This window comes from Chiloscyllium punctatum, chromosome 24 (assembly GCF_047496795.1).
Source record: "Chiloscyllium punctatum isolate Juve2018m chromosome 24, sChiPun1.3, whole genome shotgun sequence".
Lineage (NCBI taxonomy): Eukaryota > Metazoa > Chordata > Chondrichthyes > Orectolobiformes > Hemiscylliidae > Chiloscyllium > Chiloscyllium punctatum.
Genome location: NC_092762.1, coordinates 60,987,929 through 61,002,579, shown reverse-complemented (window position 1 = coordinate 61,002,579; position 14,651 = coordinate 60,987,929). Strand labels below are relative to the sequence as shown.

Genomic DNA, 14,651 nt, shown 5'->3' with positions numbered 1-14,651 from the left:
GCTTACATCCTTCCTGATGGATTCGGCAAATGGCTCTATGCAACACACATACAAGGCAGAAGAGAGAGGGCATCCCTGCCTGACTCCAGATCTTACAGGGAAGCTATCTGATTCCCACCCACTGATTGAGACTGCACTGATAATGTTGGTGTAGAGCAGTCTGATCCAATTGCCAATTCCCTTTCCAAAGCCCATTTTGGAGAGGACATCCCTCATTTGTATGCAAAATCCTGTCAAAGGCTTTCTCCTGGTCCAGGCTGATGAGGCAGGTGTCCACCCCCCTGTCCTGCATGTAGGCAATCGTATCTCTGAGGAGTGCGAGACTCTCAGTGATCTTCCTGCCCGGTACAGCACAGGTTTGGTCAGGGTGGATCACCAATCCCAGAGCAGACCTGACCCGGTTGGTGATGACCTTTGACAAGATTTTGTAGTATGTTTAACAGTGAGATTGGTCTCCAATTTCTAATTTCCTCCCTCTCCCCCTTCTGCTTGTAGAGAAGTGTGATGATGCCTTTCCTCATGGATTCACTCATGGTACCTGCCAGAAGCATACTGACATACACCTCCAGCAGGTCCTGGCCGATCAAGTCCCACAGAGCAGAATAGATCTCAACTGATAAGCCGTCGCCTCCGGGAGTTTTATTCTTTTAGAAGGACTCAAGGGCCTTGGTGAGCTCATCCAGAGATAGCGGCTGGTCCAGCCTCGGGTTGAGTTAGACAGCAGTCCCTGTCAGTGAGAGTTGGGTTAGAAGGCAGGTCCTATCGGTGAGGGTTGGGTTAGAGGGCAGTCCCTTTAGGTCAGGGTTAGGTTAGAGGGCAGTCCCTATAGGTGAAGGTTGCGTTAGAGGGCAGTCCCACTAAGTGAGGGTTGGGTAAATGGCAGTCCCTATAGGTCAGGGTTGGGTTAGAGTACAGTACCTATAGGTCAGAGTTAGGTTAGAGAGCAGTTCCTTTGGTGAGTGTTGTGATTAGAGGCCAGTCACTATAGGTAAGGATTGGATTAGAGAGCAGTCCCTATAGGTGAGGGTTGGGTTAGAGGGCAGTCCTAAGAGGTCAGGGTTGGGTTAGAGTACAGTCCCTATAGATCAGTGTTGGGTTGGAGGGCAGTTCCTTTGATGAGAGTTGGGGTTAGAGGGCAGTCCCTATAGGTGAGGATTGGGTTAGAGGGCAGTCCCTATAGGTGAGGGTTGGGTTAGAGGGAACTCCTCCCTTGTTTTTGCTGAGTTAACTTTGAAAGTTTGAGTAAAGGTGACTTACTTGAATTCCAGAAAATTAATTTGCAATCTCTGTTCAAATTGTTCACATGGTAATGGTGGAATGGTTCGATGGTGCATAGCTTCATCCTATGAGGAGGCAAAAGTAACCACACAAAATAAATTAAACTTACAAAACAGAAGGTACCTGAAATAACTCCATGAAGGTCGGTATCACCTCACCAAGCCACCCTTTATTTACATGTGCACAGTACATGACACTGACCCAGCTAGCTCAAAGCTGGCTCCCCTGATACTCCCTTTTATATCTATCAGCTGGGGCTCCCTGATTGGATTGGGTTAATAACCCCAGTCAGGAAACTCATATTCTGAGATCCACCTGACTGATCTTGAACAATCACTACAATAGGAGAAGAGGAAGACTGAGAGGAAATCTAAGCAGGAATCTGGTTGGGTCAGTAACTGAAAAGGTAATATGGGGCTCTGATGAATACAGTTCAGAGTTTTGTCTTCTCAGGTGCTAACTGTGCACCCCATAAACAGCATGTTCTCAGAATGCGAAGGTTGGGTGGTTTGAGCCCACTAGGGTTTAGAAGATTGAGAGGTGATCATATTGACACATATAGGATCCTGAGAGGACTTGATAAGACAGATGTTCAGAGCTGTCTCTCCTTAAAGGAGAGACCAAAACTACGGGAACACAATTTAATAATTAGGAGCAACCTACATATACAGAGATAGTGAGCTTATTTAGAGGGTTCGTAATTTGTGGAATACTCTTGGCAAGAGAGCACTGCAGTGTCTTTGAATATATTGAGGGCTGAGATGGATAGAATTTTGACCACAAAGGAAGTCGAGGGGAATTATGGCGGGAGGACAGACAGTTGATGCCATAGTCAGATCAGCCATGCAAACGTCCAGGTTCAAGGGTGAAATAGGTTAATTCCTGTTCCTGATTCTTGTGCTGTGTCTTGGAAATGAAGCCTCCACACGCTTGTCCTTACTCATGACCCCGTCCCTCCTTCCACATGCATCTATACTAATGAATTAGTGCTGTTTGATTTCCAAATCACTGCTGAAATGGATCCTGGGCATGGTATGGTTTATCTCAGCATACACCACCCACTGCATTCAAATCTGGTTTCCAAGCCGTAGGAAAGATGTTGTGCAACTTGAAAAGATGCAGAAAACAATTGTAAGAGTGTTGCAAGTTGGAGGGTTTGAGCTATGGGGAGAGGCTGAATAGGCTGGGACTGTTTTCCCTGGAGCGGCAGAGGCTGAGGGATGACTTTATAGAGGTTTACAAAATTATGAGGGACATGGATAGGCTGAACAGCCAAAGTCTTTTCCCCAGGGTGAGGGAATCCAAAAGTAGACAGCATAGGCTTACGGTGAGAGGGGAAAAATTTAAAAGGGACACAAGGGCAACATTTTCACACAGAGGGTGGTGTGCATATGGAATGAACTGTCAGAGAGGGTGGAAGAGGCTGGTACAATTACAGCATTTAAAAGCATCTGGATGGGTAAATGAATAGGAAGGGGTTAGAGGGATATGGGCCAAATGCTGGAAAATGGGACAAGATTAATTTAGGATATTTGGTCAGTGTGGACGAGTTGGACCAAAGAGTCTGTTTCTGTGCTGTACCTCTTTATGACTCTATGATTCCAAGTGGACTCACTTCATCAGATGGGGGAAATAGTGTAAACAGATCCAGCAGCCGTCCAGATTTACGCATGATCTCATTCTTCCGGTCGACCTCCTCCTGATCAGTGGGCTGCAGCAGGTTTTGAATGAAAATGTCTGGAGCCTCAGTCTCTAGCTCATCTGCCTGGGCTGCAACAGCATTCTGCGAAAAGAAAGTGTATGAATTTATTTGGCACCTTTTACAAGAGCATATCACACTCAAAAAGTTGCTCTTGAAGTGCGGTCACTGTTCTGATGTCTGAAACACTTCAGTTAAAATAGCAGAAAGCAAGGTTTCCCCTCGTAATAATGTGATAATGGCCAGATATCTGTTTCAGGAATGATGGTTGAGACACTGGGGAGAACTACTCTGTTCTTCTTCAAAAGAACATCCTGGGATTTTATTTTATACTTCACCTCAGTTTAATGTCACATCTGAAATGGAAGATTCAGGCATCAACAGCCCAGTGGTTCCACTCCAATACTTCCCTCCATTCTTTGCTAGTTTATTAGATCTTATTAGATTACTTACAGTGTGGAAACAGGCCCTTTGGCCCAACAAGTCCACACCGCCCCGCCGAAGCGCAACCCACCTATACCCCTACATCTACCCCTTACCTAACACTACGGGCAATTTAGCATGGCCAATTCACCTGACCTGCACATCTTTGGACTGTGGGAGGAAACCGGAGCACCCGGAGGAAACCCACGCAGACACTGGGAGAATGTGCAAACTCTACACAGTCAGTCGCCTGAGGCGGGAATTGAACCCGGGTCTCTGGCGCTGTAAGGCAGCAGTGCTAACCACTGTGCCACCGTGCCGCCCATAATTTAGCAATATTGTGCTGATTTCCCACCTGTGCCTTGGGTTCTGTTCAAATCTGAGGCCATGAAAAGAGATCAAAAGCAGTGTCAAGAACCTTAAAAGGAGCTGATACGGCCCATCGGGCATAAAATAAATTCATCATTTAATCAATAACCTGCTTTTGTTCCCTCTCCTGCTCTGCAGCAGGAACTAATCTCCTCAAATAAACATAGTTTTTGGTTGTCTCAAATTCTAGTATAAGCTACTCTATCCCATTACTCAAACATTTTGAAGTGCTCCACATACAATGAATTACCTTGAAACACATTGACTGCCTTAGATGCATAATCAACAATTATTTTTCGTGTGGTCAATCCCACAACACTAAGAAAGGAGCTGAGCAATTCATCTGTTTTTGAAGCTGCTGTCTGTGTGACAGATGCTGCTGGTTATATGCTTTTTGATTTCATTCACTCTACATCTCCTTACTCTTTCAAAAGGTGGAACTATTTACACCTGGAGTAGACAGGTAATTCCTCAATTTTACACCTCATCCCTTTCCCTCAAGTCAAACATTTCTTGTACAGTTACTGGATTAGTAGTGCTGGAAGAGCACAGCAGTTCAGGCAGCATCCAACGAGCAGCGAAATCGACATTTCGGGCAAAAGCCCTTCATCAGGAATTGTGTTAGCCTAAATCATTGTTCAGAGTTCCCTCGCAATCACTGAACTAAGAGTTCTAAAGCCTCATTCTGAAGACCAGTTGCCTGGGCAGCAGCACAGCTCTGTGCAGATATTTTCTATTCAACAGATTCAGGATGTTATTACACAATCCTTGTTGGTCTAGCGGTATGATTCTCAATTAGGGGATTGCACATAAGTGACTGTGCAAGAGGTCCCAGGGTCAAATCCCTGATTGTTTATAGTTCAGGGCAGCATGGTGGCTCAGTGGTTCACACTGCTGCCTCACAGCGCCAGGGAGCTAGGTTCAATTCCACCCTCGGGTGACTGTCTAAGTGGAGTTTGCATATTCCCTCCATGTCTGCACAGGTTTTCTCTCGGTGTTCCGATTTCCTCTCTCAGTCCAAGGATGTACAGGTTAGATGGATAGACCATGCTTAATTGCCCACCACATTGGCCAGGAGTGTGAAGGCTGGGTGGATTATCCATGAGAAATGGAGGATTACAGGAATAGGGTAGAGAGGTGTGTCTGGCTGGGATGCTATTGGGACAGTTTGTGTGGATTCAATGGGCCAAATGGTCTGCTTCCACACCATAGGGATTCTATGACCTCTGGAACAGATGGGACTTGACTTCATGTCTCCTGGCTCAGAGATAGGGAGAAGAACAGTGAAGGGGCAGAACAGTAACCCTTCAGAGCTCTGTGCATTCTTAGAATTAATTGCAAAGCTGAAAGATGCTTTAGAAACAAACCAGCGAAGTACGAGTCACCAAAAAGCAACAGAAGTAATAAGAAACATCTGTGTCTCAGTTGTCAGAAGTGAGACTGATTGTTGACCTCCTTGTTCTCAGAACAAAACTTCAGTCAAAAAGCAAATTATATCAAAGTGTGCGACAGTTTCCACCACAAAATCCATTCTCACTGCACAGAGAATTCTGTGAATATATTACATTGTACCACGTGTATAAATGCACACCATTGCCCCAGTCTGCTAATTATATTAAAGCCTGTCCTTCCCACCCTGCCATCATTTTCATAAATCCTGCTATCCTTCACATGACACCACCCTCCAAATGAAATGTAGCTGTTTTTTGTTGCTTTCGGGTTGTACACATTGGGTGTATTTTTTGGGGGGTATTTTACTGTGTGATATTTCTTGGTACTGTATTTGGGTTTCTTGCAACACAAGGAGGGCACTCATATGCCAGCATACCAGGAAATTTTGCTTTTCCATATTGAAGCTTTCATCACATTCAAACACCTGATGAGGAAGGTTCAGTCCTTTCCTCCGACTCCCAATGCTGCACTTCTGATACCTGGGAGAGAGAAAGAGAAATCAAGGACACGGATTATACTGAATTTAACTGCCTGCAAGATCAGTACCCAAACCTCACTTCCAACTTTCATTCCCACACTGCCCCTTCACTGACACCCAGTTAACAGCACTGTAGAAGAAATCCAGTCATTGTAAATGAGGGACTGCAGATGGTCATTGAGTTACCTGACCACCAGCTTCTCAAGGGCAAGAAGGAAAAAGCAACAAATGCCAGCCTTGCCCTCATCCTGTGAATCAATAATAACAAATACGAAGCCAAAAATTTAATTTTCATGTGGAATAAATGATAAATGTACAGTGGACATTCCTGAAACAAACAGGTTATTTTATTATCCCTAGTTCCTATCACATCACCATATAATCCTTTCCCTTGCTGTTCATAAGTTTCTACGTAGTATTTTAATAAAATATTAACCACGATATATGATCAAATTCATATCTCCTCACCTCTACAACCTCCAAATCTGAGATAGTTGAATGTCACCTGACCTCTCATGCCTGCCTGATTTAAATCAATCCATCATTGACTCTCAGCTGTTAAATTCTCTCCTTAAATCTCTCCACCTCCTTTTCTCCTTCTTTAAGCTGCCCCTTAAAATCTGCCTCTTTCACCAACTTGCTAACTTCTTGTGTGATGTTTGAGAGTGTGGTGCTTCACAGAAAACTAATTTAGAGCTCAGTTTGTTCATTGGTGACTTGTTTAGAAAGACAAAAGTCCCCGCTGTCAAATCCCCGCTGGCAGGAACATGTTTGTCTTGTTAATCAAAGTAACATAAATGCAGCGGTCACAGCATGTACAGTATAACGGGTCTTTCGTTAATGTGAATTGGCTGTAACACAGTTGGTGAATTGGGAACGCTGCTTCTAAAACAAAAACTTGTAAAACGTGTATTGGCTATAACGCGATTAGATCGGCAAAATTTTAAGTGTTATTTAAATTGCATGATTTTCACATAGCACGGAGTCGCACAGGAATGGAACTATCACATTGTGGAAGAAATGACTGTATACAATGTTGGCTATGGGATAGGAAACAGAGAGCTGTGGTGAATGCCTGGATGATGGTGATATGATGTATGCTAATGACCTGGACTCAATGCACAGGGCACAATGTTAAAATCCAAATAAGACATAACAGCGATAAGTGTTGCAATCAATGAGTAACATGGTTGCAGAATTCAAGAGAACAGAGGCTGATGGATAGAATGGACACATTGGCAAAAGAGATTTAATACAGAAGACAGAAATATATAGATTACCCAGCATTTGATTATCCGAATTTTGGATTATCCGGCAAGGTCTCAATGCTTGGCCAAGCTATGTTATCCGGCATTTGATCATCCAGAATTCGATTAACCAAACGAAATACTTCCCGGCCGTGTCCTTCAGATAATCGGGGTTCCTTTGTAATGATGTATGGATTGTGTACCGCAGCATCTGACTTTACTGCACTAGTTGAGGTGATGATATTTAACTTACCGCCTGGTAATTGTCAGCCAATTCTTGGTGTAAGTCTTGACACATGATCTCACCTGTGGGCTCAGGTTATTCCTATTAAGGCAAAACATGAAGAGAACTATTTATTGCCGTCATATCCTTAGGGCAACCAAAATGTTTCAACATTTAAAGAAATACTGTACACATTTGTTGAAGGCAAATATGGCAGCTACTTTGTCCACAGCAAGTTCTTACAGATTAATGACCAATTATTCTGATTTTGGGGTTAATAAGTGAAGAAAGAATTCTGTCCATAAAACTGTCCACCCCCATTCACCTATTGTACTCTTTGCTACCTTCTCCCCAGCCCAACTCCCATTCCCTCCCCATTTATCTCTCCACCCTGGAGGCTTCCTGCCTCTATTCCTGATAAAGGGCTTTTGCCCGAAACGTCGATTTTCCTGCTCCTTGGATGCTGCCTGACCTGCTGTGCTTTTCCAGCACCACTCTGATCTAAGTTCTGATCAATGAAAGCAAGCATGTGAAATGCCTTCTTCATCACCCTGTCTACCTACAACCCCATTTTCAAGGAACTATGCACCTGTACACCTGTACACTTTGTTTGGCAACACTCCCAGGACCTTACCATTAACTGTTTAAATCCTGCCCTGGTTTGCCTTACCAAAATGCAACACCTCACATTTATCTAACTTAAACTCCATCTACTACTCCTCAGCCCATTTGCCCATTTGATCAAGGTCCCATTGTACTCTGAAGTAATCTTCTTCGCTGTCCACTACACCACCTATTTTAGTGTCATCTGCAAACTTACTAACCATATCTCCTGTATTCACATTCAAATCATTTATATAAACGATGAAAAGCAGGGGACCCAGCACCGATCCTTGTGGCACACGACTGATCACATACCTCTGATCCGAAAAGTGACCCTCCACTACCATGCTCTGTCTCCTACCTTCAAGCCAATTTTGTATCGAATCGGCTAGCTCCTCATGGACCCCATGTGATCTAACCTTCCTAACCAGTCCACTTTGCAGAACCTTGTCAAATGCTTTGCTGAAGTCCACATAGACAACGTCGACTGCTCTGCTTTCATCAAACTTTTTTTTTACCTCTTGAAAAACTCAATCAAGTTAGCGAATCGTGATTTTGTACGCACAAAGCCATGTGGACTCTCCCTCATCAGTCATTGCCTTTCCAAAGGCTTGTGAATCCTGTTCCTCTCCAACAACCTACCCACCACTGACATAAGGGTCACCGCCTTTTCCTTACAGCCTTTCTTAAATAATAACACCATATTAGCTAAACTCCAGTCTTCCAGCAATTCACCTGTGGCTGTCCATAACACAAATATCTCAAAGGGGCCCAGCAATCTCTTCCCCAGCTTCCCACAAAGTTCTGGGATATATCTGATTAGGTACCAGGGATTTATCTAACTATATGCATTTAAGATCTCCAGCTCCTCCTCTTATGTAATGTGGATATTTTTGAAGACATCACTATTTACTTTCCCAAGTTATCTAGCTTCCATGAACTTCTCCACAGTAAATACTAATGCAAAATATTTGTTTAGTATCTCACCCAGTTCCTGTGGTTCCACATAGGTGACCTTGCTGATCTTTAAGGGGCCCTATTCTCTCCCTAGTCACTCTTTTGGCCTTAATGTACTTAAAGAAATTCTTTGAAAACTCCTTAACCCTGTTTGCCAAATCTATCTCATGTCCCTTTTTGCCCTCCTGATATCCCTTATAAGTGAACTCCTACTGCCCTTATACTCCTCCAGGGATTCATTCAATCCCAATTGTCTCTACCTGATATATGCCTCCTTCCTGTTCTTGACCAGAGCCCAAATTCCTCTACTCATTCAGCATTTCCTACACCTACCAGCCTTGCCTTTCACCTCAACAGGAACATACTGTCTCTGAGCTCTCATTATCTGATTCTTAAAGGGCTCCCACTTACCAACTGTCCCTTTTGCCTGCAAATAGCCTCCCCCAATCAACTTTTGAAAGATCCTATCTCATACCATCAAAATTGGCCTTCCTCCAATTTAGAACTTTATCTTTTTGATCAGTTCTATCCTTTTCCATAACTATTTTAAAACTAATAGAATTATGATCACTGCCCCCAAAGCGCCCCCCCACTGACACCTCAGTCACTTGCCCTGCCTTAGTTCCTAACAGAAGGTCAGATATTGCTCCTTCTCTATTAGGTACATCCACATATTGAATAAGAACGTTTTCTTGCATACACTTAACAAATTCCTCTCCATCCAAGTTCTTAACACTACGATAGTCCCAGACTATGTTTGGAAAGTTAAAATCCCCTACTATTACAACCCTAACATTCTTACAAATATCTGAAATCTCCTGATATATTTGCTTCTCAATTTTCTCCTAACTAATGGGGGGGGAAGGGTATAGTACAATCTCAATAAGGTGATCATCCCTTTCTTATTTCTCAGGTACACCCATTAATTTCACTGTACAACCTCCCAGGAATAACCTCCGTAAATACAGGTGTAATGTTATCCTTAACCAAAAGTGCCACTCCCTCTTTTTCCTCCCTTTCACAGCTTCCTGTAGCATCTGCACCCCTGAACATTACACTGCCAGTCCGGTCCACAGTTGAACCACATTTTTGTACTCACTATAATATCCCAATCCCACATTCCCAACCATGCTCTAAGTTCATCTGCCTTACCTGTCAGACCCCTTGCATTGAAGAAATGCAGGATACTTTATCAGTCCTACTATGTTTTCTGCAATGCTCTTTTCTGCTCTGACCATTTGACTTGCTTCCATCAACTAGTGTACCAGCCTCAGCCTTTTCTCACTATCTCTTTGGTTCCCACCATCCCTCTCCCCTCCACCCCACCCGCCCCCCACCCACCTTACTAGTTTAAAGCCTCCCGAGTCGCAAGGAAATTGTTCCCCGTCCAATTCAGATGGGATCCATCCCTCTCAAACAGGTCATTCCTACCCCTGAAGAGCTCTTAATGATCCACAAATGTGAATACTTATCCCCTGCATCAGCTCCTCAGCAACATATTCATTAGCTCTAAACTCCTATTCCTCCTCTCAGTATAAAATGGCACTGATAATAATCCAGGTGTTATTACTCTCGAGAACCTACTTTTTAATGACCTTCTTAAGTTCCTTTATTCTCTCTGCAGAACCTCATCCCTTTCCTTACTTATGTAATTGGTATCAATATGCACTATGATCTCCTGATGGTCACTCTCCCCTTTTCAAAAGTTCTGCACCCTCTCCGAGACATCCTTGATCTGGCATCAGGGAAGCAACACACTATTCTGCTGTCTCGCTGATGACCACAGAAATGTCTGCCTGCGTTCCAGACGAGGGAGTCCCCTATTACAATCACTTACTTGGAATCTGATATATTCCTCATTACGATAGAGCCAGTCATGGTACCAGAAACATGGCTGTCAGTGCTATACTCTCCCAAGAGTCCGTCTCCCCTACAGCATCCAAAACAGCTTACCTGTTTGAGATGGGATAGCCTGGGTATCTCTCCCAGCAGTCAATCATCGATCCGACCATATCTGCAGTGTCTCCACCTTCCTCACACCCCCCCCTTGCTCTTGTAAACTCCTTAATGCCTCTAACTGCCATTTCAACTAATCCATGTGGTCTGATTGGATTTGCAACCAAACACATTTCCTGCAGACAATAGTCTCCAGGAACATTCAAAGTCCCCCTGATCTCCAACATCTGACATGAAGAGCGCATCACCCTTCTAGAAGCTATTTAGAACCCTTTACCAACCTGCTACCACTGAGAGAAGGCTGACACAGGAAATATATAGCAAGAGGTACAGTTAGTAAGTTTGCAGATGACACCAAAATTGGAGATGTAGTGGACAGCAAAGAGGGTTACCTCCGATTACAACAGGATCTGGACCAGATGGGCCAATGGGCTGAGAAGTGGCAGATAGAGTTTAATTCAGATAAATGCGAGGTGCTGCATTTTGTGAAAGCAAATCTTAGCAGGACTTATACACTAGGAGAAAGTGAGGACTGCAGATGCTGGAGTACCAGAGTTGAAAAATGTGGTGCTGGAAAAACACAGCAGGCCAGGCAGCATCCGAGGAGCAGGAGAATCGACGTTTTGGGCATAAGCCCTTCTTCGGGAATGAGGCTGGTGTGCCAAGCTGGCTGAGATAAAAGGTAGTGGGCAGGGAATTTGGGGGAGGGGCACTGGGAATACGATAGGTGGAAGGAGGTGAGGATGAGGGTGATAGGCTGGGGAGGAGGTGGGGGCAGAGAGGTCGGGAAGAAGATTGCAGGTCAAGAAGGCGGTGCTGAATCCAAGGGTTGGGACTGAGATAAGGTGGGGGGAGGGGAAATGAGGAATCTACATTCATCCTGTGTGGTTGGAGGGTTCCTAGGTGGAAGATGAGGCGCTCTTCCTCCAGGCATCGTGTGGCCAGGGTCTGGCAATAGAGGAGGCCAAGGACCTGCATGCCCTTGGCGGAGTGGGAGGGGGAGTTAAAGTGTTCAGCCACGGGGTGGTTGGGTTGGTTGGTGCTGGTGTCCCAGAGGTGTTCTCTGAAATGTTCCGCAAGTAGGCGGCCTGTCTCCCCAATGTAGAGGAGGCCACATCGGGTGCAGCGGATACAGTAAATGATGTGTGTGGAGGTGCAGGTGAATTTGCAACGGATATAGAAGGATCCATTGGGGCCTTGGAGGGAGGTGAGGGGGGAGGCGTGGGCGCAAGTTTTGCATTTCTTGCAGTTACAGGGGAAGGTGCCGGGAGTGGAGGTTGGGTTGGTGGGGGGTGTGGACCTGACAAGGGAGTCACGGAGGGAGTGGTGTCTCCTGAATGCTGATAGGTGTGAAGGGGGAAATATATCCCTGGTGGTGGGGTCTGTCTGGAGGTGGTGGAAATGACGGAGGATGATACAATGTATCTGGAGGTTGGTGGGGTGGAAGGTGAGGACCAGTGGGGTTCTGTCCTGGTGGCGATTGGAGGAGCGGGGTTTAAGGTGCGGAGGAGTGGAAAGTGGAGGCGATGCGGTGGAGAGCATCATCGACCACGGCAGAGGGGAAATTGCGGTCTTTGAAGAAGGAGGCCATTTGAGTTGTTTGGTATTAGAATTGGTCCTCCTGGGAGCAGATGCGGCGGAGGTGGAGGAATTGGGAATATGGGATGGCGTTTTTACAGGGGGCAGGGTGGGAAGAGGTGAAATCTAGGTAGCTGTGGGAGTCGGTCGGTCTGTAGGACTTATACACTTAATGGTAAGGTCCTAGGGAGTGTTGCTGAACAAAGAGACCTTGCAGTGTAGGTTCCTAGCTCCTTGAAAGTGGATTCACAGGTAGATAGATAGTGAGGAAGGGATTTGGTATGCTTTCCTTTATTGGTCAGAGTATTGAGTACAGGAGTTGGGAGGTCATGTTGCGGCTGTACAGGACATTGGTTAGGCCACTGTTGGAGATGGTTACTGCCTATACTCTATGGTACAAAGTGTAAAATGGAGAGGTGCAGCCATGTACAGGAGTGAGTGACAGCCACATACAGTAACAACACAAAGCAAAATACAGCTGCGGATTACATAGTAAAATTATTCACGTGCTACAATAGCAAAATGCTGATACATACAGCAATGCATTACAACGCCAAGACATTGATGTGTACATACCAGCCTGCAACCAGCACACAATAAACAAACATTTGTACTCATCCTAACCCTTCCTTAATTTGTTTTTAAATAAACAATTACAAATCATAAAAATTAAAGTATTAATGTAACTCCACATAGTATCTTATTCCAGATCATTCTTCTTACCAATCGTCTGGCACAGCAGGGTTAACAGTCCGGTATGCTCGAGGTGATAACGTGACCTCAATATCATCTTTGGGGAAATCCACGAGATTCGCTAGTGATCCTAGCTCAGAATTCTCCATCTGATTGGCTATATGCACCTCAAAATCTAAGGGGTCCACAGGATCAGGACTGAAAGGCTTAAAGAACAGAGATAAATGACAGAAGTTGGGAAGAAAGAATTTAAACAATACCACAGGGTCTTCCAAAGTGCTCAGCACTTGACACACAGCTTTGGAAACCCTGCTAATAGCTAAGTGGAAACCAACAAGCCACAGTTTTCACTTTCCCCATTTGACACAAACACTGGCAGCTTGTGTCTCTAAATTTGGATATTATTGTAATATGGGGAAAACATGGCAACCAAATTACTGCCATTTATTCATGAACTCCAGAAATCTTTATCAGATGTCAAACACTCCACTTATCAACCATTGGAGATACTCACAATGTCACAGGATGGTACTGCGGATGGGCTGAATTCTTGTACATCTGTCAATGAAGTCCTTCTGAAGTGTGGTACAAATGGCTTCAACTCGCCAGTGGCAGCTTCGCTGTAAAACAGACAAACAAACAGCTCTTCAAGCAAGAACGTGCAGTTAGATAGCATCTTTCAGGCCTTCGTGAAGTCCCACAGCCTTTAGTTTGCTTTGAAGCACAGGTACAGCAAGATTGCACAACAGCACGAGATGATTAATGAAGAAGGTAGTGTCTGATGAGGAACAATGTTGGCCAAGACTCAGGGGATATTCCCTGCTTACCACCAATAGAATCATGGTATGTCCAACCAAAGGAGCAAACAGATCTCAGTTGTGCACAGGACACAACAATCTCTCACACTGCACTGAGGTTTCAATGGAATACATGCTCAGGTCCTGGATAGGTCTTAAATCCATCACGCTCTGACCAATTGAGCCAAAGGTGAGACAGATTGGAGTTCATTATCCTACCCCATCCTCTGGTTTCTTTTCTTCTCTCCCCCAAAAGTTCCAACTTTTACAGGTTACTTTTCTGTGTGTATCTCCAGCAAGGTACAGGACGACCGCTGAGTCGGATTCTGCGGTTTCAGCTACCCACAGTTTACCACGGCCCAAACATATTACAGGGAACGTTCCAGAACCAGGTTCCAGGGGGCTGCTGGGAAGGTAAATTTCCCATTTAAATGATTGGATTCACACTTGTGCCTGGTTTCGGGGTCCACGGTAGGTCTTGGAACATATCCCCCCGTGGGTACGGGGGGGGACTACTGCGTATTCGTCAATGAGCCAGCTGGCGGATTTCAGCAGCACCAATTTGCATTTATATCATGTTGGAAAATTATGCAGGTTTCTTTACAGAAGCTTAGTCAAAAAAAATGAATGCAGAGTAAAAAACAGAACTGTTGGGTGTGTTACATAAGTTTTTAAGGAGGATCTTAAAGGAGAAAAGTGAGGGAGAAAACAATGATGCCTGGGGATATATTTTTCACAGCCAAAAGCTAATAGTGGAAGCAGTGAGTACGCCATACAGGAGATCAGAATCAGAAGGATGTGAAACCAGAATGAATGAGACATGGAGTTGTATAGTTGGAGGAGATTATCGCAAATGGCGAGACAAGGAAGGGATTCGACAACAGAATCACAGAATGAT

The 14,651-nt window shown here is 44.7% G+C and overlaps 1 protein-coding gene across 6 annotated transcripts in view; it reads right to left on the bottom strand.

Annotated features, from left to right (window-relative positions):
• LOC140494608 (dedicator of cytokinesis protein 7-like) overlaps nucleotides 1-14,651 on the bottom strand; it is a 199,676-nt gene that overhangs the window by 157,374 nt on the left and 27,651 nt on the right. For 3 of the 6 annotated variants that reach the window (XM_072593970.1, XM_072593971.1, XM_072593969.1), the window contains exons 2-7: nucleotides 13,479-13,576; nucleotides 12,987-13,162; nucleotides 7,200-7,271; nucleotides 5,598-5,700; nucleotides 2,894-3,061; nucleotides 1,258-1,343 (exon numbers count right to left, since the gene is read on the bottom strand). In XM_072593970.1, coding sequence (XP_072450071.1) covers nucleotides 1,258-1,343; nucleotides 2,894-3,061; nucleotides 5,598-5,700; nucleotides 7,200-7,271; nucleotides 12,987-13,162; nucleotides 13,479-13,514 — 641 coding nt within the window. In that variant the 5' untranslated portion in view covers nucleotides 13,515-13,576. Of the gene's footprint in view, nucleotides 1-1,257; nucleotides 1,344-2,893; nucleotides 3,062-5,597; nucleotides 5,701-7,199; nucleotides 7,272-12,986; nucleotides 13,163-13,470; nucleotides 13,577-14,651 lie in introns of all 6 variants that reach the window. The other 3 variants (XM_072593972.1, XM_072593967.1, XM_072593968.1) reach the window with 1 other exon arrangement.